The sequence below is a fragment of the Bubalus bubalis genome, chromosome 3 (assembly GCF_019923935.1).
Source record: "Bubalus bubalis isolate 160015118507 breed Murrah chromosome 3, NDDB_SH_1, whole genome shotgun sequence".
NCBI lineage: Eukaryota > Metazoa > Chordata > Mammalia > Artiodactyla > Bovidae > Bubalus > Bubalus bubalis.
In genome coordinates this window covers 146,562,373-146,587,972 of record NC_059159.1, presented here as the reverse complement: position 1 = coordinate 146,587,972, position 25,600 = coordinate 146,562,373, and the positions used below count along the sequence as shown (strand labels likewise).

At 56.9% G+C, this 25,600-nt stretch overlaps 1 protein-coding gene across 2 annotated transcripts in view; it reads right to left on the bottom strand.

The window, feature by feature from the left end:
- Window positions 1-2,251: 2,251 nt before the first annotated feature.
- The window catches only part of PHF2 (PHD finger protein 2), a 91,590-nt gene continuing 68,241 nt past the window's right edge, over window positions 2,252-25,600 (bottom strand). Inside the window, exons 7-22 of one of the 2 annotated variants that reach the window (XM_044940302.2) lie at window positions 24,610-24,772; window positions 23,554-23,641; window positions 22,980-23,086; window positions 21,287-21,378; window positions 19,928-20,017; window positions 18,959-19,318; window positions 17,173-17,292; window positions 16,614-16,732; window positions 14,637-14,815; window positions 14,420-14,490; window positions 13,411-13,574; window positions 8,842-9,116; window positions 6,517-6,612; window positions 5,895-6,004; window positions 4,898-5,288; window positions 2,252-4,235 (exon numbers count right to left, since the gene is read on the bottom strand). In XM_044940302.2, coding sequence (XP_044796237.1) covers window positions 4,147-4,235; window positions 4,898-5,288; window positions 5,895-6,004; window positions 6,517-6,612; window positions 8,842-9,116; window positions 13,411-13,574; window positions 14,420-14,490; window positions 14,637-14,815; window positions 16,614-16,732; window positions 17,173-17,292; window positions 18,959-19,318; window positions 19,928-20,017; window positions 21,287-21,378; window positions 22,980-23,086; window positions 23,554-23,641; window positions 24,610-24,772 — 2,514 coding nt within the window. In that variant the 3' untranslated portion in view covers window positions 2,252-4,146. The remainder of the gene's footprint in view (window positions 4,236-4,897; window positions 5,289-5,894; window positions 6,005-6,516; window positions 6,613-8,841; window positions 9,117-13,410; window positions 13,575-14,419; window positions 14,491-14,636; window positions 14,816-16,613; window positions 16,733-17,172; window positions 17,293-18,958; window positions 19,319-19,927; window positions 20,018-21,286; window positions 21,379-22,979; window positions 23,087-23,553; window positions 23,642-24,609; window positions 24,773-25,600) is intronic. The other variant, XM_025282082.3, reaches the window with a different exon arrangement.

Here is a 25,600-nt window from a genome sequence, read left to right as displayed (position 1 = left end):
GCTCCCTCTCCACTTGCACAATGGTAACATGTGCCTGATGGGCACAAGGGGTGGAGGGAATAGGGGGGCAGATGTCAGAAGGGGAGGGAGCCCTAGAAGGAGGGGGACCCTAGGGAGACAGGAGCCCGGGTGGAAAGTAATCCTCTTTTCCTCAGCCTATCCTGCAGCAGGCTGCTTGCTCACCTGCAGGGGCTCCCCAGGGCCTGCCACATCCCTACTGTGTGGACACCCTCTGCGGCTCAGCCAGCTGCTGCCCCACCTCCCACCATCTGATCACCCTGAGGTCTGGTCACCTGCCCTGAGGCCTTTGCTTGTGTTGCTGAAGACATTTTCATCTCATGGGTTGCTCCAGGGAACCTCCCAAACTCCCTTCTTTCACCCGGAGTATAAGACAACACCATGGATGTCTCATCACAGACTGTCCCACTGCACAAGGGAGCAGGTGACAGTGTGAGTCACAGGTGAGGCAAAATTTCCCCTGGCAAAATTGACTCTGATGAAGCCTCTGTAAGTTTCTCAACATGGAGCCTGGAACTCAATAGGTGCTCAGGAAAATGACTGTAAAATTCAGCTCAACTTTGTAAGTTGAGTTGAGGCAATTTGTTATTTATACCGTGTTCAAACACCAGCCACTCACGAGAGGCAGAGCTAGGGCAGCCTGCAATGACAAACAAACAGCTCCAGCATCTCAGAGGCTTAACGTGCAACCCTTTATGTTCCCTTTTGAGAAGCTTGTTGCTGGTCAGATGGCTCTCCAGGGCCCTGCTGCCAGCATCCTGTGGCCCCCTGGAGCTGACCTGATACGATGGTGGTGTTCCACTTACATGGCCAGCCACCTGTTGCCAGGAGCTTGAGGAATAATGATTGAGCAAGGGACGATCCCAGAGCACTCAAGTCTCATCCACGGAGGGCTTCAGTCTGAGCCTTAGTTTATCTGTCAAATGAGGGGTTGGGTCCATGGGGCCAGGCAGGGAGCTTTCTCAGTGGCCTTGCATGAAGATGAGAAGACCCCAGAAGGGCCACAGTCAGCACCAAGCATGGAGCAACACAGGCCCCTTGCTGCCCCCACTACAGGCATACCAAGAAATGCACAGCCTGGGTCCACCTACAGTCATTCCTGGACACCAAACTGCTGGGGTCACAGCAAGGGCCCAGGGCACAAGCAGGCCAGGCTGCCCCAGGACGATGTGGGTACAGCCCAGGACAGGGCCTAGGGCCAGGGAAAAGACTCTGGGCACCTTCTGGGAGCCCTCCCCAAGCCCAGGGCCCTAGGTCCCAAGTGGCCCTCTGAAGACACAATCCCCACAGCCATGCTGGGGTGGGGAGACCCAAGGAGCACCCAGATAACTCAGCCTCAAGGACTCCAACTCAGAGGCTGGGCAGCCAGAGCCAGTCCTGGGGGTCAGGATGCACAGAACAGCCCAGGGCTCAGCCCGGTCCTTTGGCGGCTATGGGATGAGGGTGTGGGGACCCCTGGAGGATCCTCAGGGCAGAATCTGGCTGGATCTGGGCAAGGACAGGAGAGCTGCCAGACAGGGTGAGTGCCTAACCTGGGAGTGTGCAGAGGCCCCAGTTGTGGGGTCCAGCAGAGCAGATTCAGGCTGTGCAGCTGAACACTTTATCCCAGGGCCCAGCAAAATCTGAGATGCCAGGCAGCTGGGGCAGCCCCAGCATGGGCCCAAAGTCTCCTCTGTGGCAGGCCCCTCCGGCTAGCTGCTCTTTCTCCCTAATCTTTGATCTTCACTGTGCCCTTCACTGTGCATTTGTTAGGGTGGGATGGGGGATCTGCTTTTTTCATCTGTTGTAAATAACATCAGATTTAGACTGAAATCCTGCACACATTCTCGGGTGCCTGTCACTGGACTCGCTAAACTGCACGCCTGTGGACACTAAGACACTAAGAATGTTCTATGGGCAACTGAGGATGCTTGGTGCTGGGGCTGGTATTGCCAGGGTCTCAAAGGCTGCCCACTCTGACCAAGGGTCTCTTCTGCCTGCTCCTACAGGCTGGCTCAGGGTGCTGTAGCTTTGGGGTACAGGGAAGTACATATGCCCTGTGGGCAATCCAAGGGCTTTCCAAGGGGAATGTTGGCAGCCAGAGCCTGGGCCTGGGTAGGGGGCCTGGCCTGACTGCCCACCCTTAAACCCAGCCCACCACACTGGTCCACTCCTCTCCCTAGTGTCCAAGACCCCCACCATCTTCACTGTAGAGTGGACAACAGCGAACGAGGCAAAAACGACAAAGACGTGGTTCTGTACAAAACCGGAAATATTTTTACTCTTTTAAAACTTTGATCTAAGTTACCTTAGACCTCATGGACTCGATACAAGAGTAATATGAATTGGGAAATAAAACACTTTAATAGCCACAATAAACTTTGTTAGAAATGTACATGTTGCCAAAATAATAATAATAAAATTAAAAAAATAAAAGAGAGGAAGAGAGAGAACAGCTTGATGGCCAGGTTAGATTATATAAATGTTCAACAAGGACAGGAAAGGAAACCTTCAAAACGCTGGGTCAGAATAGTCAGGGCCCCGTGAGGCTCGCCCCTTCCAGCCTCTGGGCCCCGGGGCTGTGTCCCCCAAACAGGATGAGCAAGGATGGCAAGGCCCACACAAAGCTGCCTCTCCTCATGGACAGAACACCCAGGGATGGGCATATAAACAAAGCTCATAAGAAATGTACAAATATAAAAAGCTACAAACATTAATAAATTACAGCATCACAAAACACAGAAACACTTCACAAGGTGCTAGTAAAATAACTGTACCCCACCCCCTTCATCAACAAGAAGGAAAGAAAGAGCTGGTATTCAAGTTGAAGATTCCTCTTCAAATGTGTCTGAAATAGATCTTTTGTGTACTGTTTGCTTCTGTCAAGACAGATATAAGGCTGCACAGACATCACTTGTTTTTCAGGCAATACCTTAGTTCCTAAAAGAAAAAATAATAATAATAACCATAATAATACAAAGAAAGAAGGAAAAGGAAAAGCATCGGAAACCCAACTGTTCATCATACTCGGCAAAAAACTCGTATAAATGTTAATGAAGGACTCTATAGAAAGAAATTCCTAAAGATACTTTTACTCTTATAAAAAAGAAGTTATTTAAAAAGCTATTTACACGCTACATTCTATGAAAAATATGCTTCAGGAAATACATCTAAAATTAAAATACAGGATTGCCTGAGAAACAAATCCAGCCCCTCCATGTCGATGGGCAGACGCGTGGTCCAGGAGCCACCCGTGCACTCGACACCAAAAGTCAACAAGTGACAAGATAGAAGTGCCTGGCCCCAAGTCCTCGGCCACCCGGCCACCAACTGCCCCACCAGGCATATGGCGGAGTGCTTTGGCTGGGAAGTGCTTCTCGGAGTATAGATGGTCAGGCTGGATGAGGCCCACCCACGTGGCTTAGCCTGGGCCCCCGGGATGCCACACTGTGGCTGGGCCCGAGCCCTTCCCGGGGACCCCATGATGGCTCCAGTTCGCCCCCACTGACACACTGACCCTGCTGCCAGCCCCAGCCGGCCCCAAGAAATGCCCCAGACATTCAGGGCACAATACCCACCATCCGGCCCACCACCCACTATCTGGAGAGCACAGAGGCTCCTCTCCTAACCGGACCGAACACTCTCTAGACTTGTCTGAGAATCACTTGGGAAGAGAAGGGGGGCACATACACACCCCGATTTCTCCTCCTCTTCCTCTCTAGTGTTCTTTGCCTTTTTTTAAGCCTCTGGAGGCTACCAGTCTGTGGCCAGCTCAGACTCTGGGCCTGGTGAGCATTGGCTCACTCCTCCTTCCTTGAAGGACTCATGCTCCCAGCAGAGCTGCAGAGGCCCTGCAATCACACCCATGCTCGGGGATGCCTGGAGGCTGTCCTGAAACTGGAATGGTCCTCAAACGGGCAGGGCCACGTTTCGGGAACTGGTCACTCTAAGCAACTTGAGAAAGGACGTCTGTCCACATTGGCAAGCTCCGCCTGCTGAAGCAACAGATGCTCATGTGAGGGGGGTGGTTGCTGGGAGGAGGCCAGGCCCTCCCTGGGTGAGGCAGCAAGGCCACCCTCCTGGGGGCTGATGTTCTAGCGGGGCTCCGGGGGTCCTGAGTGGAGCAGAAGGATCCTGGCTTTCCAAACTTTAAAGGAGCAGTTTTCCATTCCGATGAATTTTCAAAATTTTCCCAAGCCTCTGTTTGGCAGTGGCCATGCCCTTTTTTGTACGTTTTCCTGGTGGAGGTGGAGACACAAAAAAGACAGGTAAGTGAGAGGAACAGCATATGGGGGGGTCTGTAATCCCTCACTGAGCCCACATCCTTTCTGTAAGATGGGCGTGCGATGCCCAAGTACGGTGAGCTCTGCATCCCTCCAAAACCATCAACTGTCAACAAAATGCCCCACTCAGAGGCTGTGTCGACAAGGGGCTGGGGCATGGCGTGTGCAGCAGGGACAGTCCAGGGATGGCATTAAGGCAACCTAGAGCTACACCCCCCATGTCCATGGCTGGGGCTCACGGCCAGGGTGCAGTGGGCCTAGGGTGACAGTGGGGATACCGTAGGACCCAGCCAGCTGTTCCACCCCTAAATCACATGGAGGAGCCTGGGTCACCTTAGGCCACTCCCAGTGAACCCCCAGCAAACCATCAACCACACTCTGTCTCCAAGCCAGGATCCAAAGCCAAGGCCTTGGTAGTCTAAAGGAATGGACCTGGCTCCGAGGTACCCAGCACCAGCCCCCACCCCCCCACCCCCGGGTGAGTAACCAGAGGTCTCAGTCTTGAAAGGAGCCGTTTCTGTCACACACTGACTGAGGGCCTGGCCACAGAAACTCATGGCTGCAGGGACAGAGACCTATGGTCCCTCACAGGCAACTCAGGGTCGGCAAGCAAGTACCTTTGGCAGCGGTGTTGTTGGGGGATGATGAGGAGGGCCTCCTCTGCGTGAGGAAGACCCCGGGGGCCATGGGCTGAGAGGCACGGCCGGCTTGGGCCCCAGTGAAGGTGCCAGCTGCTGTGTACTCATGGTCGACCAGGCTGCTGCTGTGGGACTCTGGTGGGGGCTCAGGTGAGCTGCCCTCCTGTGAGGCCTGGCTGCTGGCCGTGCTGGTGGAGGCCGGAGTGGTGGAGGCCGGGGTGGTGGAGGCCGAGGTGGTGGAGGCCGAGGTGGTGGAGGCCGAGGTGGTGCTGGCCGAGGTGGTGCCGGCAGAGGCGGAGGCAGAGGGGGAGGTGGTGTTGGGAGCCAGCTTCCTTTTGGTGTTCTTTTTCTTTTTGCTTTTCTGCTCCTCCTTTGAACAAAGCATGCAGGTGCGTCACCCCACAGGGCTGGCCAGACCCAGACCCTGGGGAGCAGACTGCAACCTGGGAGCAGCCTGGTCTACTGTGGACAAGGCTTCTCCCGTGGAGCTGAGCAAGTCAGCACTGCAGGAGCAGAAAGGGCTGGAGCATGCCCAAGCCCATCTCCAGCCACCACGAGCCCCGCAGAACAGTTCTGGGGTCTGTGGAGGGACCACCAGGCCCCGCTCTATGAGGCCGGCCATCCTGGACATGGGGACGTCCAGGGCACAGCATCAGCACTCAGCTGTAGTGTGGACAGACCCTGCCCAATCTGAGCTCACCTACTGGCGAACATGTAGTATGGGCCCCTCCCCCATCTCCCTAACCCCCCATTCCCCACCACCCCACTGTGAGCTGCCATGGGACTTCTGACACCAGTTCCCAGCTTCTCTGCTTCCCACTAGCATGGACCTGGGAGCCTGAAGGGACCGGGGTCAGCAATACTCAAACGTCCCCAAGGCTGTGACAGCCCCAGCCTGGGTGATCCCCGTGCATGAGAGTGGGGGGAGCAAAGGCATCAGGGGGAGCCTAAGCCCAGGCGGGTACGCTCTCCTCACCTGCTGGGACAGTTTGGCTGCGGCAGCTGCCAGCCCAGTCTCAATGGAGGCCACTCTGGTCCCCTCGCGCACAGGCCTGTCTTGCCTTGGCACCGATGGGCCAACCCGCGCTGTAGGAAAGAAGGTCAGCCTTCCTCGAGTCGCCACCCAGTGCCTGAGCACCCTCCTGGATCTCCCAGCCTTGCCCTAATCTGTCCCTGAATCCCAGGGACAAGTCACATTTTGGGGAAGGTCAGCAATAGCCCCAACCTCGTGTGGGGGTGGTTGCCCTACACCAGCAGGACAGGAGGGGTCAGGAAGGGAGTGTGTTAGGGGAACCAGACCCCACTCTGTTGGCTGCCATGATGGGGGCCAGGGGCAAAAGGGACCCGCCCAGGGATGCTCATCAAGGAGAGCCAAGGCAGAGGGCCAGTGCACCACAGGGACATTGCACAGCCCTACTGGCAGGAGCTGGGACACCTTTGAGTGTTTGCAAGAGCACTTGGCTGAGGTCCTGGGACTGAAGTGGAGCCCCAGTCAGGGCTCAACAAACACCCTGTCTGAGCCACAGAACCAGTGGGTGTGCAACACGACTGCTGGCATTCCGTGTGGACAGAGCTCCCCTCCCAGCCCCCAGCGCTACCTGTCGGGCTATAGGGGGCGTCATCCGAGCCTTTCCTCTTCTTGGACCGGGACTTGAAAACAGGACTGTCCTCATCCGACTCCAGGGAGGGGTAAACTAGAGGCGGAAAGAGGAGGAAGGACTGAGCTGCTGGTGTGGCCCCAGCAGGACGGGAGCTGCAGGGTGCTGGCAGACCCTGTGACTGGCACCCCTGGGGCTGTCTTCAGGCTCCATAGCACCAGCCCTCCCGGAGTGGCTGCCCCGTGCACAGGCACAGCTGGCCTCTGAAATCGTTCAGCCCAGGCACCCCTTGGGGTCCAGAGAGGCCAGACAATGGGTTCCATCCAGCCCCCATGGCCACCCAACCAGCCATGCCTATGCCAGCCTGGCCGCCACACCCACTTGAATGCCCAGTTCTCAAGACATCTCTTCTGTTACTGTCAGAGAAGGGAACCTCTGATGTCCATGGAGCCGGCTGGCTCTGAAGGACCCCAGACTCTCCTCGACAAGTCTCTAGAGCAGGGAGACCCACACAGCAGTCCAACTCCCAGGACCTGACCCATGTCCCAAGGGCGCCCCCAAAATGGAGTTCACCCCACTGTCAGACCATGACAGCCCCCGCCAGTGAGGCCTGAAAGTGTCCACCAGATAGGACAGGCCCAGCGTCACCGCGGGAGGGCTCTCCAGGACAGAGGTGCGGCCTCACACCATCAGGACTGCACTGAAGACAGGCCATGCGGGCAGCACACCCCTCGCCCTGAGAAGCACACCGCAGCCCATGGGGACTGGGACATCCCGGGCAGTGGGCCAAGGCATGGAGGTGGGTCCTTGCTCCAAGTCTCCCAGGCAGCCAACAGCAACTCCTTCAGATCGTATTGGAACCTGAAGCGCTGGGCCTGGAGGGGCTACGGTGTGAGGTGAGGGGCCATGCCCCTGAGCAGAGGCCACAGCTATGGCCCAGCTGCCAACTTACTGCCCACCTCAGACTCAGGCCACAGAGCCACTCTGGGCCTTGGTTTCTGTTTACACAGACACAGAATGGATGTGGTCTCAACGTGTCTATGAAATGGTATAGCCACTTCATAGTGGCTATACCTTCTCAGAAGGTGCCTTAGGCAGCGACCCAGGCAGACACCACAGACACAGGCCACACAGAGCCCCCTGCAGCAGCACTATTCACAACTGCCGAAAGGTGGAAGCCATCCAAGTGCCTGGGGATGGACGAAGGGATAAACAAATGTGGTGTGTCCACACAGTGGAATGTTATCCAGCCAGTAAAAGGAACAAAGCTGACATGTGCTACAATGCGGATGGAGCCTAAAGAGTATGCTAAGGAGGACTTCCCTGGTGGTATAGAATCCATCTGCCAATGCAGGGGACACAGGTTCAATCCCTGGTCCAGGAAGATTTCACATGCTGTGGAGCAACAAAGCCCGTGTGACACAACCAATGAAGCCTGCGCATGCCAGAGCCCACACACCGCAGCTACTGAGCTTGTGTGTTGCAAGTACTGAAACCTGTGTGCCTAGAGCCTGTGCTCCACAACAAGAGAAGCCACCACAATGAGAAGTCGGTGCACCTCAGGGAAGGGTACACCCCGCTCACCGCAACTAGAGAAAGCCCACGTGCACCAATGAAGACCCAGTGCAGCCCCCCCCAAAAAAATGCATAAATAAATGAATAATGTGTTACTATAAGTTTAAAAAAAAAAAGAGTATGCTAATGAAAGAGGCCAAGCACCAAAGACCAAGTACTGTGCAATTCTGTTCACATGACACATCCAGATGAGAAAAATCTATGAGTTGGCATAAATCAGTGTAAATCACGGAGAAGGCAATGGCACTCTACTCCAGTACTTTTGCCTAGAAAATCCCATGGACAGAGGAGCCTGGTAGGCTGCAGTCCATGGGGTCGCTAGAGTCGGACACGACTGAGCAACTTCATTTTCACTTTTCACTTTCATGCATTGGAGAAGGAAATGGCAACCCACTCCAGTGTTCTTGCCTGGAGAATCCCAGGGACGGGGAAGCCTGGTGGGCTACTGTCTATGGGGTCGCACAGAGTCGGACACGACTGAAGCGACTTAGCAGCAGCAGCAGTAGCAGCAGCGTAAATCAGGGGAGGCAATTAATTGACTCTTAATGTTCAGAGGGCAGGGTTTCCTTTGATGAAATGTTCTCCAGTTGGGGGTGCTGACAGCAGCAGACCCATCCCTCTGAATACACTAAGCACCACTGAGTTGCATGCTTCTAAAGGGAAACATCTAAGGCCTGTGAATTACATCCGCAAGAGGGTCTGGCTCCCAGCACCCAGGACAGGCACCTCTCCCTGCACAGCAGCACTCACCATAGTCCGAGTCCTTGAAGCAGGCGTCCAGGTGGTCCTGCTCCTCCTCATAATCGTCCAGGTCCACGCTGTTCTTGGCCGCCCTCTTCAGCAACCGCTTGCCTGCGCTCTTCCCACCAGCCCCGTTCTTCCGGGCGCCATGGGCGGCCAGCGAGCTGCCCTTGGCCTGGCCAGCACCCCACGTGGTCTGCAGGCAGGAGTCGGAAGCCTGCAGGTTGGCCATGGACAGCATTCCCTGAATGGCTTCCTGTGTGCTGGGGGAGGCGGGGGGCTGGCTGGAGGCACAGAGAGACAGGCACTCAGCCCACGGCCCACACATCCTCCCTCTCAGCAGCCAGCAGAGGGCGTGGGGGGAGGACGGTGGGGGCTGATCATTTCCCCATGGAAAGGACCAGCTACCCGCTTCCTCTACCCTCTGCCCCCCATCCCCCAACATCGAAGAAAGAGCTGGAGGCCTTGGGACAGAGAGGGGCATAAATAGAGAAAAAAGGGAGGGGGAAGTGGAGGGAGGGGACGAGGGAGAGGCAGACAAAGGTGCTCCTGATCTCTCCCATCATGAGGTCAATAAGCAGAATCCCCCCAAGGACCCAGGCCACCTCTCCCTCCCTCTTCCATTCTCTGTGCACCCCTGCACCCACCATGGGCTCCTGCACTAAGCCCAAGTCATGGGTGCTTCCCCCACATCTCAACCAGCATCTGAGATGGGGCGGCTCAGCCCTCTCCCTCCCATGGCACTCAATCTCCCCAGGTGACCCACACCATCTTTTCATGACTGCATCTGCACCCACACCCTCACCCTTGCCCATCACCCCAGACATTTTTCCACCTGGGTCAGGAGAGCCCACCCCAGCCTCTGGGGAGCCTGGCCATACCTCTCATTGCCCCCTGGTTCCTGAGGAAGCAGGGCCTGGAATGGTGCAACGCTTGGCTCTCCTCCCTGGTCACAGACCCAGGAGGCCCAGGAGGCCCAGCAGTGGGCCCGTCTTGCATGTGTGACACTCAGGCCCCCTCCAGCCTGCCCCATGTGCCCCTGGGGGATGGACACACCCACAGGGCTGCCAGAACACAAAAGCAGCACCCAAAAGTGTACCCACAGAACCACGCTGGTGGTTCTGCATGGTCCCTGCCCTCTCCCCCACTTCCAAGAAGTGTTTGAAGCATCTCTAGCAAGACATTAAAATGAGAAGAAATCCCTGCTCAGACATAAAGTTCCCAAGACTGAGGTTGGAGGGTAAAGGGAGATAGAGCTGGCCCCAGGAAGCACAGACACAGAGGGTGGTCCCCTGTGTTCCTGGGGGCCCACCGAGACAAGCTTGGACAAAAGTCATCCTGCGAGGGGTACTGCTGGGCTCCAGGCCAGGGACTCTGCCCTAAGCCAGGAGGCAGCGACGGGCGGGCGCCTCTCTGGGCAGTCCTCCATGAATACCGCTTCCCCCAGCCCCGCCCAAGACGTACTGGACCGCAGTGTTTTGGGCTTTTGCTAGAAGCGGATGGATTATGGTTCCAAAGCCACAAACAGTGGGAAAAATCAAGTATGATCAGACCGCTGTGGAGAGTTAGGAGCTCTCCACCAGACCTTCCACCTGCCCCAGTGTCCTCCCAACCCCCACTGTCCCATGTCATGAAGGCAGAGGGATACCCAGACCCAGTCAGGAGCACATGGCATTTGGGAGCGGTAGTATCATTGCTATACCATCATCACTGATGCTTTCTGAGCAGGGATGGACCACCCCCCCAGCCCGGCCAAGTACGAGAGCCAGCAAGAGCTGATAGATGGCCCCCCACGCTCTGCACCAGACTCTCCAGTGCTCTGCAGATGAGGCCCTAAAGGTCCCAGGCATCCTCACCCAGCCTTATGGCCTGGACAAACGCCAGGCTTCCTGCAGGGATGGGAGGTGGGGGCCAGGACACCCACCACGAGGGTCCTCCGGGAGCCAGCATGGAAGCCAGCCGCCTGCCTGTGCCATCTGGACGTCGTGGTCCCAGCCCAGCTCAGCTGCAACTGAGAGGGAGGGGCCTTGGAGCCCAGGGCTGCAGACTGGCCACGTGGGCCGGCGAATCAAGGAGCAAAGTCTAACCAGTGTGCATGGAAAATAATACCTTAATCCTCCAATTATCATACCAAAATCCTCTCCTTTCCCCCCGGCAGTAAACACTAAGCAAACCATCCACAAGAAATTAACATATTTTCCTCCATTTTCTTCAGCTGTTTTTTTCCAAAAAAGCAAATACTTAAAACAGAGCAAATGGACCATCAAACACTGACCTACACTCCAAATGGGAGACTTGGGAAAGGAACTGCCTACGGCAGCCAAGGAGGCCAGCCCCGGCAGGCACACGTGCACGTGTGCAGGCGTGTGTGAGCACACACGTGTGTACCTACAGATCAGTTCACAGCGCGTCCACAGACTGGCCGCCCTCTCCCAACAGGCCATGCCCAGGCTCAGTCAGGAGCCCAGGCTGCAGGCCCTGTGTCCCAGCTCCGGGCAGAGAGTTCTGGCACCAGCCTCATCTGCCCTCATCCAGTTTTGGGGGGAGCTCTCCATGGAGCTCACAGGGGACCCGGGTGAACATCATTTCGTCACTGACGTGCCAGCTAGCCAGAGCATTCCCAGAAGAGAGGCACCTCTGAAGAGATGCGGGGCCAGCCCGGGCACCAGCCCCTCCAGCAGAAGGGGCTCACAGCCAGGCTTCTCCTCCCGGCAAAGGGGTCTCAGACCAGGGTCCCTCCTGCCACCACCGGGGCATCTCTGCAGTTGAGGGGCTTGGGTCTGCTTTATCTACAGAAACCACTTCATGCTGAACAGGAAATCTGTACCCCACAGCTCTGTAGCAGCCTCCAACCATACTCCACTCCCATGAGAGAAGGCACCTATGGCTATCTGTGAGCATAACACTGCACAAAAAATGATAATCTGTGAAAGATAATACAACCATTTGATTTAGGAAGGACGCTTTTCAATCAAGCCCTAATCCTCCTGCTGGGGCCCCACTGTCTGAGATGGGGCAGACATGTGCCTCCACCGGCCCAGGTAGCCCTCAGACCTTAATCCTGGTAGCACGGGCTGAAAGGCAGATCTGGAGGACCAAACAAACCCCGAGCAGACCACGTAAGCCCTGCCTCCCTCAGGCCAAGTCACCCCCCCTGGCTGGATGACACCACCTAGCAAGGTCAGCCTTCCAAAACCCCCACGCTTAGGCTCCATCATTAGCAAATGGAGACACTAGTCCTGCCTCTGCTGCCTCCTAGCTGTGTGGCCGTGAGCAAGTCACCTAAGCTATCTCAGCCTCAGTTTCCCCATCGATGCAGCAGGAATCTCCTGATGACTCAAGAACTAGGAGGGGAGCCAGCCCTCACCATGGTAGCAGACACCTCCAGAATGGGGAGGCTGCAGGGGACACAGGCCGCCATCCCTTGGTCTGTCTGTGGTACTTGTAGAAATTCCATGTGGGAAAAAAAAAAAAAAAATGCCCCATGATGCTTAAAAGCAAGAGCCAATTGGGGCCATTGGGAGCAAAAGGGAATTTAACTGGGACCATCCTGAGAAAAGGGGCTTCCCTGGTGGCCCAGTGGTAAAGAATCCACCTACAAGGCAGGAGACTCGGGTTCAATCCCTGGGTTGCGAAGATCCCCTGGAGAAGGAAATGGCAAACCACTCCAGTATTCTTGCCTGGGAAATCCCATGGACAGAGGAGCCTGGTGGGCCACAGTCCACGGGGTGACAAAGAGTCAGGTATGATTGAGCAACTAAATAACGACAATCATGAGAAAAACTAGCCCCATGGCCTCCCATCCAATGCAAAACCCCAAGAGAATTAATCCATTTCTCTCAAATCAAAGGATTGAAACTGGGCAGGCCTAGGCAGGGAGGACCACCTGAGCTGAGCAGACACATGTCCTGGCCTGCCTGATCGCCTGGAAGCTCAGGGCCTCCAGGAAAGGGCAGCATATACACCAGCAGTGAGTGGGCTCCTGAGGCCGCACATGTGGACTCAAACAGGTCTCAAGGGTAGCCTGGCTTAGCTCCCACACACTCCCAGTTGGGGTGGGAATCTGGGACCCTGGCCTATCCAGCCCTTTCTCAGGGAATGGGCTTTCACGTCCCAAGCTCTGAAGCCATCATCTCCCTTGCTGCAGATGGTGGCTCTGCAGGGAAGCCAGCTTGGAGCCCAGAGAGGCCCATGAATGCTCTTTACCCTGACACCAGGCAGACACTGTGGAATTTTCTTAGGTCATTTTTATGGCATTTGGGAAATGATGAGGCAGAGACAGCTGGACGTCCCAGTCTGGAAAAACCCTGATACCCTCCAGGTACCCAGCCTGGCCCTGCTTTCCCGCAAGCACACAGATAGGGAGGCCCCACAGACTCCTCACACAGGAGCTCTGCAACACGAAGGACCTACATAGCCAGCCCCCGCTCACCTCCCTGGCCACCTGGCACCACCTCTGCCAGGCAGGGGTCCCACTCTGACTGTCCAGCCTCCAGGACATGGGCTGATGGAGTCCTGTTTGGCCCAACTCTGTGGAAGCACCCACTCCCCCCAGTTCCCTGAGGGCACTGGGCCTACCTGTTGGGGTTGTACTCGAGTGCGCCAACCTCCTCGCTGGCCTGAAGCAGGTCCAGGATGCCCGCGGCTGAACCCCCGCTGTCCTTCTTCACTTTGGCATTGCGGGCGGGCTTGGTGTCCGTGTCTATGTGCAGTGAGCCCTCATCAGAGGAGTCATCGCTCTGCTGTAGGGACAGAGCAGCCAGTCAGAAAAGGTCTTGGGGGTAGGGATGGGACTATTTCACTCCAGTGAGAAAAAGAGGTTTTTAAAGAGCTTGTCCTTGTGCTGAGCACCGGGAGGCTGACTGACCAGACACACACTGCAGAGCATGGGCGCCTGAGCTTTGTGCTGGGAGCCTGGAGCCCCAACTGTACCACTTTACCAGATGAGCCCTGGTTTACAGAACCTTATGTGGCAGCTCCAGTATTGAGCTCAGATACAAAAGGAGTTGCCGTGGTTGGACAGGGATCAGGTGGGTGAACCTGCGCCTGAAGGACACCTGTTAACAGCCCCTGGCAGGTGGCTCCGCAGGGACACCCTGGGCTCTGCAGGTATGGTATCACCCGTCTTCCTGGAACTTGGCTTCCTGGGAGATGGCCATCACATCCTGGGCTGGACACGCATGGCCTTGGAGGCCATCTAACTTAACCACCATACCTCAGTGCAAGACCCAACCCCCAGCAGCCTGGCCTGCTACCCTCTGTACCACCATCCTCAAGCATCAAGGAAACTCGTGGATCTGACTGAGGAGCGCAGCTCCAGAGGCCCCACCACTCAGATACCTGTAGACCTTCCGCAAGTCCCGACTTTGCTTCTGCCCCTTTGTGCAGGGCCCCAGGGCTCACAGTCCCACATCTGGAGCCCAGCCAGGTTCCCCAGGAAAACGTCCCCCTCTGCACTCCACCCAGAAGGCTCACTCAGAGATGCCCCACCAAGTGGTAGGCGGGCCACTGCCTCAAGAACAGCCAGACACAGAGATGGCTATCTTGCTCACTCCTGTGACCAGTGTCCCAGAAGGCCATCACTTACCTTGTAGAGCGCCGAGTCCAGCTTTGGCTTTGTAACGGGCGTGGGCAGCGGCTCCTTCTTGTCCAGTAAGACTGAAAGCAGAGCAGATGGGAGTCAATGGCAACTTTGGAGGGGCAGAGGGGGACCCTAGTCCAGCCACATCCAACGCCCACTCCACATGCCCGGGATGGCTCCTACGGGGCTGGGTCTGCCCCCTCCCCATGTCCCCCCAACTCACAGGACAAGTCCCTCTTCGGAGCATTTTTCTTTCTCCTAATAGGGAATTCGTCAATCTTGAGCTCCCCATCATCCGACACATATTCATACTCATCCCGCACCGGCTGGGGCTTGTCCTCCTTGAAGTTCTGCAAGGCCCCGAACACCCCTGGGCTGGGCTGTGGCTTGAGGGCCTTGGAGCTGGGGTGAGAAAAGGGCTGGTCAGTGGGCATCTGCACAGCCTGGCCAGTGCCCCCAGCACTCCACCCCTCAACAGGCCTTGGAAGACCAACAGTAAGGGCTGGACCCCTCCCAACCCCACAGCCTCCTCTCCAATGCCATGACCCCAGCAAGGATAGCACACAACCCACGAGGTACATGCCCGGCCCTTTCTCAGGCTGTGTGAGGTTGTGCCCCTAACTGCTCCCCGATCCTAGCCGCTGGACGAGTGCTGGACTTCTGTCAGCCTGCTCTGGGGCCTGATACAAGCTCAGAGTCAGACACAGCCAGTGCCAACTGGCCTGGGTTTTTTATTCACACAGTTATTATGGAAAAATAATTTCAGGGCTGAGGTGTAGGAACAACATAACAAATCTCCCTCCTGGGGCCACAGGGCTACTGCAAACAAGCAGAGTCCGATGCTCCAGCTGCTGCCCCTGGGGTCAGCTGAGGGCACAAGTGCACACTCAGCAGTGGGGAAGAGCAGGCAGGGCACAGGCGTCTGCAGTTCCCAATGGGCACAGCTCCAGTTCCCAACAGTGGAAATACCGAGGACAGCTGGCAGTGAGCCCTGCTGGGTGTGGACATGAGTTACATCATGCAACACACACACACGTGTACACACACATACCCGTGTACACACATGGTTATAGAATCATGTCTCCTTTTCTCCCTTCCATTTCTAAACTCTAGCACGGTCAGTCAGTCATACAGTTAATGCCGTCAAAAGCTCCCCGGGACCCACCAGCTGAGCTTCAGATAAGTCAAGGACATGCCCAGGGCCGTGAAGTCATGGCAACAGATCCAACCCATCTGCTTGCCAAGAGGCCTTGGCACACTGCCATGAGCTCTTGGGAAAAGCAGGCCCACCTGTGCCGGGCCCTGCACACGCACCAGACACCGATGGCTGTGTCCCGCAGCCAGAAAGTGGCCTTCTCCCATTTTGCAGATGAGAAAACTCAGATCCACAGGCGTAAAGCGGCCCTGTTCCCACTGGGATGTGTCTACCTCCTGTTTGTTAGGCGCCCACACTGCACTTTGGATTTAGCATACAACTGTCAGACCAAGGCCAGCGAGGGGCTTCTCAGTGGGCACAGGGTTCCTGGCCCACCCACCTCCCATCTGGCCAGCCCACCACACTGGTCAGCCGACCGAGATCCCTTACACAGTCTGGGACCTAGACACACCAGCTCACAACACACAGACCCACCCAGGCTGGGTGCCCCACCTCTCAGCTTAGGGCCATCTCCTCCAGGAAGCCCTCCCACCAATTCCCTTGGGCACCCACGGACTCCATAGCACCGCAGGCCCCACAAATCCTCCTTCCATGGCCCCAATCACAGCCATAATTTCAGGTGGATTTGAGAGTACTGGGCTCATACCAGCCTCTCCCCACTGCCCTCTGGACTCCTAGGCCAAGATCCTGACCCCTACGATGTCCTCTGTGACAGCCCATGACAGCACTTGGCTAATATCTGCCCAATCATACCCTCCTCTCCTTGCCGCACACACCACTGCTCCCTGCCTACCTACCTGAGCTCTTTGGTTTAGGAGGCAGGAAAGGGGTCAGCCTGGTGCGGCCCTCATGAGGGGTGTGCCTGTCCTCTAGCTCAGGACAGAGGCTCATCTGCAGAGTCCTCCAGGCGAGTGTATGTGTGTGTATGAAGTGTGCACAAGCAGGGCATGCGTGTGTGATATGTGGGGAGGAGATGCTCAGGGTATGCGTGGCAACATGTGGCGCATGTACAACCAACCCCTCCTGGCACAAGCACTCACGTACCCAAGCAGTTTCTTGTTGGAGAAGGAGAAGGAGAACCTGGTGTCCTTGTTCCCTGACAGAGGAGACTTCTCCAACTTCTGCTCTTCCTCCATCTTCAGCAGGGAGTCGGGTTTGCTGTTCTGAAAAGCAAACCCAGGACCGTCCCTGAACCCCATACCATACCTGAACCCCATGCCAATGGGCAGAGGCAGCAGGACAGGCCAGCTTCCTCCCTCTGACATGTCACCCGAGGACCCAGGCCCACCGCGGCCCCAGGTCCTCAGGAACTGCCCTTGGATGCTGACCAGCTCCAGGATTGCCAGCTCGAACCGGGGCAGGCCACTAAGGGCAACAGTGTCCATCCTCTTAGGCTAAGATGTGCCCACACCAACCCTCAGAAGGTGGCTCCAGGAGGCCACGTGCACTCCCAGACCCTCAAAGACCTTCACAGCACACACCCTGACACACCCTACACACGCCACCAAGCCCACACCTGCCTCACACACCACCTTCTTTCACTAACAGCCCTCCCTGAGGGTAGACTCACTCACCAGCACAGCTGCACACACACACACCTCACCTTATACTTCCATTTGGCCTCTGACTTGCTCTTAGTTTGCTCTCGGATTTCCAACCGCTCCACGTCATTCTGCGTGCTGATCACCTCCTTGTTGGGCACACTCAGGACATTCTTTGTGGCCTAGAAAATACTAGCCATGATCTAGTAGCAGACATGGGAGGGCAGCAGGGTCCATCAGGCTACCATACAAAGTCCCTACAGCACAGAGTCCCCACCTCCTGCTGGCCCACATACATCAGTTCATCCATCCATCAATATACCCAACCACGTATCCAACTAGCCATCCGTCCATCTGCCCACCCATCCAATTATCCCCCATCCATCTATCTACCACTCACCATCCACTATCCACCTATCCACCCATCCACCCACTCACCATCCACTATCCACCTATCCACCCACCCACCATCCACTATCCACCTATCCACCCACCCACCATCCACCCACCCACCCATCCATCCACACCATCCATCCATCCACCCACCCATCCAATTATCCACCACACACCTATCCACCACCCACCATCTACCTATCCACCACCCACCATCCACTATCCACCTATCCACCCACCCACCCATCCAATTATCCACCACACACCTATCCACCACCCACCATCCACTACTACCTACCCACCCACCCACCATCCATCCACCCACCCATCCATCCACCCATCTAATTATCCACCATCCCCCTATCCACCCACTCACCATCTACTTTCCACCAACCCACCCACCCACCATCCACTATCCACCTATGCACCCACCCACCATCCACTATCCACCTACCCACCATCCACTATCCACCCACCCACCATCCACTATCCACCTACCCACCCACCCATCATCCACTATCCACCTATCCACCCACCCACCATTCACTATCCACCCACCCAACATCCACTATCCACCTATCCACCCACCCATCCATCCACACCATCCATCCATCCACCCACCCATCCAATTATCCACCACACACATATCCACCACCCACCATCCACCATCCACTATCCACCTATCCACCCACCCACCATCCACTACCACCTATCCACCCACCCACCATCCATCCACACCATCTAACCATCCACCCACCCATCCACTCATTCATTCACTAACCATTCATCCATCCACTCACCCACTCATAAATCATTCACCCACCCATTCATTCAACCACTCTTCTTTCTCCTACCCTTCCTTCCTCCCTCTCTTCTTTCCATCCACTCATCCATCTATTAGTTCATACATTCATCTACCCTCTTTGCATTGAGAAAAGGAAAAACCATGTGCCCCACTTAAGCCCTGAAACATCGGGTAATGATGTTCCCCTAGCAGGAAACCATTCAGTATGGCCCACTTTCAGAGACTCACAGTTCCCAAAGTCCATACCTAAGACCCTCTACTCACACTGATGGGTCTTCAAGGCCAGGCCTGCTCTCTTACTGCCACAGGGGCTCAGGGCCCCAAGGAAGCCTGGCCCATCACCACCTCCACTCCTGCCTCCCCATTGCCCTCCACTGGGTGCCTCACCCACCTTTAGGTTTCAGCCAATGTCTAGGCCCCAGGGAAGACTCAGCCGGCTTGTCCCCCCAGGTGACCCTTGATGGTACCACCCTGACCCAGGACAGACTCCGCTGCCTTTATCATGAGGGTCTCTCCCCAGCTGCCCACTACACAAAGCTTGCTGGGGCAGAGCCCAGCTGCCCTGGGTCTCCAGCACCAGTCCACAGGCCCGCTCCGCGGAGCTGTCTGCAGGCCCACCGACTATAGGTAGGGAGGTCAAGACCACCCACCTTGCCCTTCTTAGGAGGCTCGATCTTGGTCAGTGCCTCCTTGGTGTGGGCCTCCAACAGGTCCAGGTTGGGGATGGTGGGTGACGCTGAGCCCCTGCACTTCTTCCCTTTCTTCTTGCTCCCATCCTTGAGCTTCAGTGACTTGGGAGGCTTGGGGGGCTTGGGGGGCTTAGGAACTTTGGATGGCTTGGGCATCTTCACGGTTTTGGGAGTCTTTTTTTTGGACACTTTCTCCAGGAAGGACCGCGGAGGGCTGGCCTCAATGGGGGATGGGGGCTCCTCCTTTTCCCGGTCCCCAAAACAGACCTCGTCTGAGGAGACAGCCGCAGTCACTTCAGGTCGGGAGGCCTTGGAGGCATTCTGGGAAAATGACAGGAAGAGGTGACCAAGAGTGCCCTGCTAGGAGGGTCTCACAGCCCCAGGCCACGGGAAACAGGCAGAAAAGGAGCATCTGTCTGCATCACTGGTGACATGCTCGCATGTATCCTACACCATCTGTATAACAGGCTCACACCCATCTACACCATCTATGAACACAGTCACACCATCTATACCGTCCGTGTGACAATTTCACATCTGTCTCACACCATCCACATCAGCAGCCACTTGACCCCTCTACCTCCTTGGTGGGGACCGCTGTCCCACCCTAAGGCACAGGGAGGCTGGGGGCTGGACAGGCTCGCAGAAGCTGGGTCTCAAGGGGCTGAAGTAGTCCTTGCTGCAGAGTCATTCCCCACCCCACAGGGGGCTACACAGCATCCCCACACTCTCTCATTCCCAAGGATCCCACCAGGAGACTGTGAGTCTGCCACCAGGGCCGAGGATCCAGCGTCATCGTGCAGGTGACCCTTCCCCAGAGGGCTGGGGGAGGGGCTGCTTCCCATGTGCCCGACCCTCGCAGGATAACCAGGGAAGACAGGCAGAGACATCCCTCAAGCAGGGTCAGCAGGCCACCAGGGTGAGCCCTACCTCACTGAGCCGGATCTCTTTGGCAAGGTCTTTGATGAGCTGCGAGGGTTTGAAGTGCTCTGGGAGCTCGTCCTCATGTTCTGCCAAAGCCTGCAGGACAGCCCATGCACAGGGTCAGCTGCCAAGTCTGGGCACAGATGCCCACTCCCCCTCCACTCGCAGGGGCCCCAAGCAGGCTCAGCTTCTGTGGTTCCTGACTCATGCCCTCTGTCCCTCCAGGCTGCCCCCCATCTACCCAGCCAGGACCTCCAGCCCCACTGCCACCCAGACAGAAGGGAAGGCACTGCCACAGGCGTGGACTGGCTGCTGGGGGCCCCAAGGGCGTTAGCCCACTCTAGCCAGACACTATGCCGACGAGGAGGCTCTGCCATGATCCCACTCTTACAGATGGACAGTAAGTCCCAGAGGGGAGGGGGTGCCCAGTGCCACTACCAGCTGTGACGTGAATGTAGGCCATCCCTTCTTCCTGGGCGTGAGGCCACTTCACAACTGGTGTGAGTCAGGGGGCACACCCTGCCCTACTCCAGGCTTTGAGAACCGAAGGATGGCCCTAGGAGGGTACCTACTGCCCCACCCTCCCAGCTCACCCATGAGAGATGCAGTGTTCCCCTCTTGGACTCCACACTTCCTCAAGACTTTCCGGGGGCCTGGTGGGATCTGCTCAGACTATGCTGGCACCCCTGATTGGCAGGGGTTCCCAAGACAGTAGACAGGGAGCCCCGAGGCTGACCAGGCCTCTCCCCTCCCTCTGTACCAACAATCCAGGCAGGATGCCAAGGGAAGTTGGAAGTTGCTTTTCTGGAGCCTCCCTGAGGAGAAGTAGCCACTGCATGGACGCTAGTGAGGGTGCCGATGCTTTCAAAGCGGGGGGACCCAGAAATGCTGCTTCAAGGGAGTCAGGAGGGGCACAGGGTAGTGCTCCTATGGTCGGGGGGGATGGAGGCACGTAGGGCAAAGGGACTGTCCTAGTCATAGAGCAAAGCCAGCTCCTGAGGTGACGCCTGCACCAGTCAGTGGGACAACGAGGACATCGCCACTCTCCTATTCAGAATGTGACCCTCCAGCCAGTCACCGCCTCGAGTCCTCCCCGCTCCCTGGCCTTCAGGGTCCACGCAGTGCCATCTCTACCACCTCACCTCTCACTGAATCTCCCTGCCACCCAGCCCCCCGCCAGGCCAGGTCCCGAGGTGGCGGACCCTCTCCCGCATCTGCCCCCACCAACAGATATGTGACTGGCCAGGTGGCCCCCACCTGCCTCTCACATGCCAGTTCCCACCGAAGGAAGGACAAGCCCGAGGGATGACGCCCCGCCTGCCGCCCTCCCTTCTGCCCTGGATCACGCCTAGCACACTTCCCTACCTGCTTTCTCGTCCATGATCTGAAAGCACCATTGAGAATTTTAGCTCCTTGGACTAAATGAGGGGGCAGCTGCTTCCCAGATTTGTGAGAACCTGGGGGAAGACGGACGGGTTTGCTCAGGAGGGTACCCACTCTCCCCTGCCACCTGCAGGTGACTCAAAGCCCCGGTGGTGGGGGTATTCAGGGCCAGAGCTTTCAGAGGCATGTGCCCACCGCCACCTGCCCAACTGCCAACGGTTCCTCTTGGAACCCAGGGGATGCCCATCTAAGATGCTCTGCAAGGGGCAGGACTGGCCTTCCCATTGTCCACCCACCAGGCCCCTCAGGCAGGTGGGCTGGCTCCCCCCTCCACCGGGCCCCAGCCTGCAACAGTGAGGGACCACAGTCATGCCCCAAACCAAGCCTCCCCGATGCTTTCTGATTCCCACCCTCTCACAGCCCCCTGCATAGCTCAGGCAGTGGGCCCACTTCCCACTGGGGTGGCCCAAGGCAAGCACCACCTCAGTCACATCCTTGGGAGCCAGAGCTGCCCCCAAACAGAAGGGACAGAGCACTCCCCCTTCAGCATTCCCCCTTCAGGCAGAGAGTTCACCGCGGAGGCAGAACAGCCCTGAGCTCTGACACCATCAGATGACCATGTCTGGCCTGTGGCAAACCCCTGGGCCCTCTCAGCTCTGAGGCTGCTGAGCTGTCAGCCCCATCACAGAGGAAGGCCCAAGGCAAAGAGGCAAGGGCAGCCCAGCAAGGCCCAGCTAGTCAGCAGTCGCCCTAGTCAAGCTGTCCCCAGGTCCTTAGGGTGTGATTCTGCCCATACAAACCCCATTCCATCTCCCCAGCAAGAAACCCCAGAGCAGGGCAGTCCTTCTGCCTGGAGTACAGGGCTGAAGTTTAGAAAATGATGGATGAATTTCACTGAAACCTAGCCAGCCCAGGTTAAGAACCATTTTCAGCCTTCTGATCTCAAATTAGAGTCAAAGTACAAAGGAGTCCTGATAAGGAGGTCTCTACTTGAGACTCTTATCAGAACACAAAAGAGCAGCTTCCTGGAAGGCAGGTGCTGCTGAAAAAGGAAGTTCTCCATGAAAGTAAATGCTCCTCCTGCATCCCTCACATGGCTGCAGCAAGTCTGGAGACCTGAGCAGGATCTGGCCACCTGGAGCTGATCCCAAAGGCAGGGCTGGCAGGACGTAGGATGGAGGGCCATGTTCATGGAGGGCAGGGACCCAGTAAAGCCCATCCCTCCCCACGGCCTTCCCCAGGGGACTCTGGCATCCTCACTCCCCCAAGTACAGCACGGATGCTACCGGGGTCCCTTGGCTGGTAGCCAGGCAGACCCCAGGCCTCTCGATGTCCCAACTGAGCCCTGTCAGTAACCACACAGGGCCACGGGGACCAAGCAGAACACACACCAGGTCTGGAAATATGTGGCCAGAGCTCCTTCCGCAACACCAGACGACCCTGCAGGCAGGAGGCCCCTCCAGCCCCATAACACACAGACAGGGAAAGCAAGGCCTGGGAGCTGAGGGGACTTTCTGCTCAGGCCCCATGAGGGCAGCGCTCAGCCTGTGCCCCAGGGCCCAGCCGCCCTGCTGCATGATGGCAGACCTGTGACCACTTCCTGGCATCCCTGAGCTCCGCCCGCAACTAACTGCCCATAGCCACAGGCAAAGACGCTGACCAGGCGATGACGTACTTTTGAACGCCTCCAGCAGGTGCTTCCCCATGTACCAGCAGGCAGTTTCGAAGTTGGGAAACTGAGTCAGGCTGCCCAGTTTCAATCTTCTTTCCACTTCGTATGCTCTGGAAGACACAGCAAAGAACTAATCAGTGTATGAAGCCCTGAGCAGGTAATGAAGGAAGCTGAACCCCTGCCACAGCTAGAGGCTACACTGTGGCCATGCCCACTCAGGCCTCCCTGCTGGGCCTTAACAGCAAGGTGAACCAGGGGACCACCTCAGGATGACCGCTTGGTGTGAAGGTGAGCCCCATGGGCCATGGCTGCTAGAGCTCTGGGTCAGTGCTCAAGGAGAAGGCGGCTCGGCCTTTAAGTTCCCCCCAAGTCTATTACAGGCCTGAGGCTGTCCAGCAACCAGGCAACTCAGGGGACCTGGTAGGATCACAGCTCATCTCCTCCTTCCTCCCCACCACGCGGACGCCTGGCTAGGCAAACAGCCGTGCCGAGGGTCACCCATGGGCTGGGCCCGGCCAGGACTCAGGGGAGGCATCATCATACCACGGTGGAGCCGGGGAGTCAGGTGAGGCCCTACCTCATCTGCATCTCCACACTCAGGCTGTGGAGGAAATGTCCCGCGAAGGCCAGGCAGTCCACAGGCGTCAGAGTGGCGTAAATCCAGCCTGCGGGGACAGGGATGAGGCCACCTCTTCACAGTGTTCTCACACCAGGCTCTTGGCATACCTGGCCTGACTCCAGCCAGCATGGGCTCAGGCTCCTACCAGCCCTTCCTCTGTGCCCCCATCCATCCGGGGCCCCGGAAGGTGCTCCGGTCCTGGCTTCTATGTAATGACTGGGTGCGCCCTCCCAGAAGGATGGCCTATGTTCGAACTGGCCCAGTCTGTTCTATCCAGCCCTGTGCGGTTTAGACAGGGAAACTCAGGCCCAGGAGCCCAGGAGACTCGTTCAGACCCAACTCAGGGGTGGGCTGCCTGGCATTCCTGATCTCCACATGCAGGACGGACGGACAGGCAGAGCTGCCACAACTCCCAGGAGAGCTGGGTTTGTCCCGCCAGACTCTGGGAAATAGCTGTGGTTGTAGGAAACAGGAGTAGGGGCTAGACCAGGAAGGACTCGGAGGCACCCAAGTCAGTGGAAATGTGAGGGCCTCCATATATGACAACTAGAAAATCTGAACATTGATTGGCCATTGGGTAATACTGGCATGGTTAACTGTTCATTTTTAAAGTGTGATGATAGTATTGTAATTATGTTATTTTTAAAAAGAAGCCTTACAGATACCTTCACCTTAAAAGGTGAAGTATTTACAGGTAAAGCAAAGCAACATCTGTGAAGAGCATTATCTGCTCGTATCCTGCTTTCCCCTTTGTTTGAAATGTCCAGATCAGCAAACACCACTCTGACAGTGTGACTGGGATCTCTGGGCTGGGCTCTCAGGGCCCCATGCAATCCCACAGGCCTGGCCTCCAGGAGCACAGCCAGGCTGGAGGCTACAGGGCCTCATGGCCCCGAGGTGGCCCCAGAAGTGACCACAGAGCAGGACTGACCCCAAGGCAAGGCAGCACACACCCAGGGCGTGACCTCCCAAACATCAGAGGTGGGGCACACAACACAGGGGCAGGGCACTCACCCGAGGGAATGAAGAGGGTCTGGCCCTGTTTGAGGGTGCACTTGTAGCATTTGTCCACCTGATCGGCAAAAAACATCTCGCTGTGGTTTGAGGCTGACTGCCAGCGCTCATACAGGGAAATGTTGGCTGAAGCTGGCTTGATGAGATAGAAGATCTTCTCCCCCTGCCAACAAAAGGCCATTGGCAGAAACTGTCATATGCTGGGATGCTGGAGGTGGGTAATGCCCACCATGTCCCTGGATGGGTCTCAGCTTCACCATTGTCCTCCCAGGCCCACCATTCCTCCCCTGAAACACTGGGGCCACATGTGCTTTGCAATCCAGAAGTGTGCCTGTCAGGAAGATCCTGGGCATCGGTGCCTCCAGCACATTCAGGGCAACCCCTGCCACTCCACACTCCATATCTTTGCAGCACTATGGATGCTGTACGTGCCAAGGGGAACAAAGTTGTGACCTGCAGTCTGACGAGTTATAAGAAAGCTCTTCTCTTGAGAGTAGCCTGGGTCCCACTGGAGATGGAAGGATGGTACCCCCTGCTAGCTACAGCCCAGCTCTACGCTTGGTCTAGGGAGATCGACAGGTCCTCACTTCCGGGGCAGACAGGCTGAGGGCAGGAGATGCACAAAGGGTCGCAGGAGTGGGTGGCAGGACTTGCTCAGAGCCTCAAAGGGCTGGGACCAGAAGTTGAGCCACCTATCCTAGCCCAGGCCCCAGCAGGTCTGGTCAGGGTGGTGAGCCCAGTGCTCAGGGTCTCCTTTTGTGTGTCTTTTTACATCTCCCTTTCCCTCTGGCTGCCCTATCTGTTCCTGGCCAGAAGTCCCCTAGCTCTCTCTGCTGCTCAGATGCCAGCCACCGCAGCCTTGCTCCCTGGCCCCCGGCCAACCCCTCATTCTCCCCGTGGGGGATATTCCCTCGCCCCCTCTTTCAGGAAGGCTCCCCAGCACTGTTCTCCCTTCCCCAGACACAGCACTTGGTCACCACTACAGTGGGCC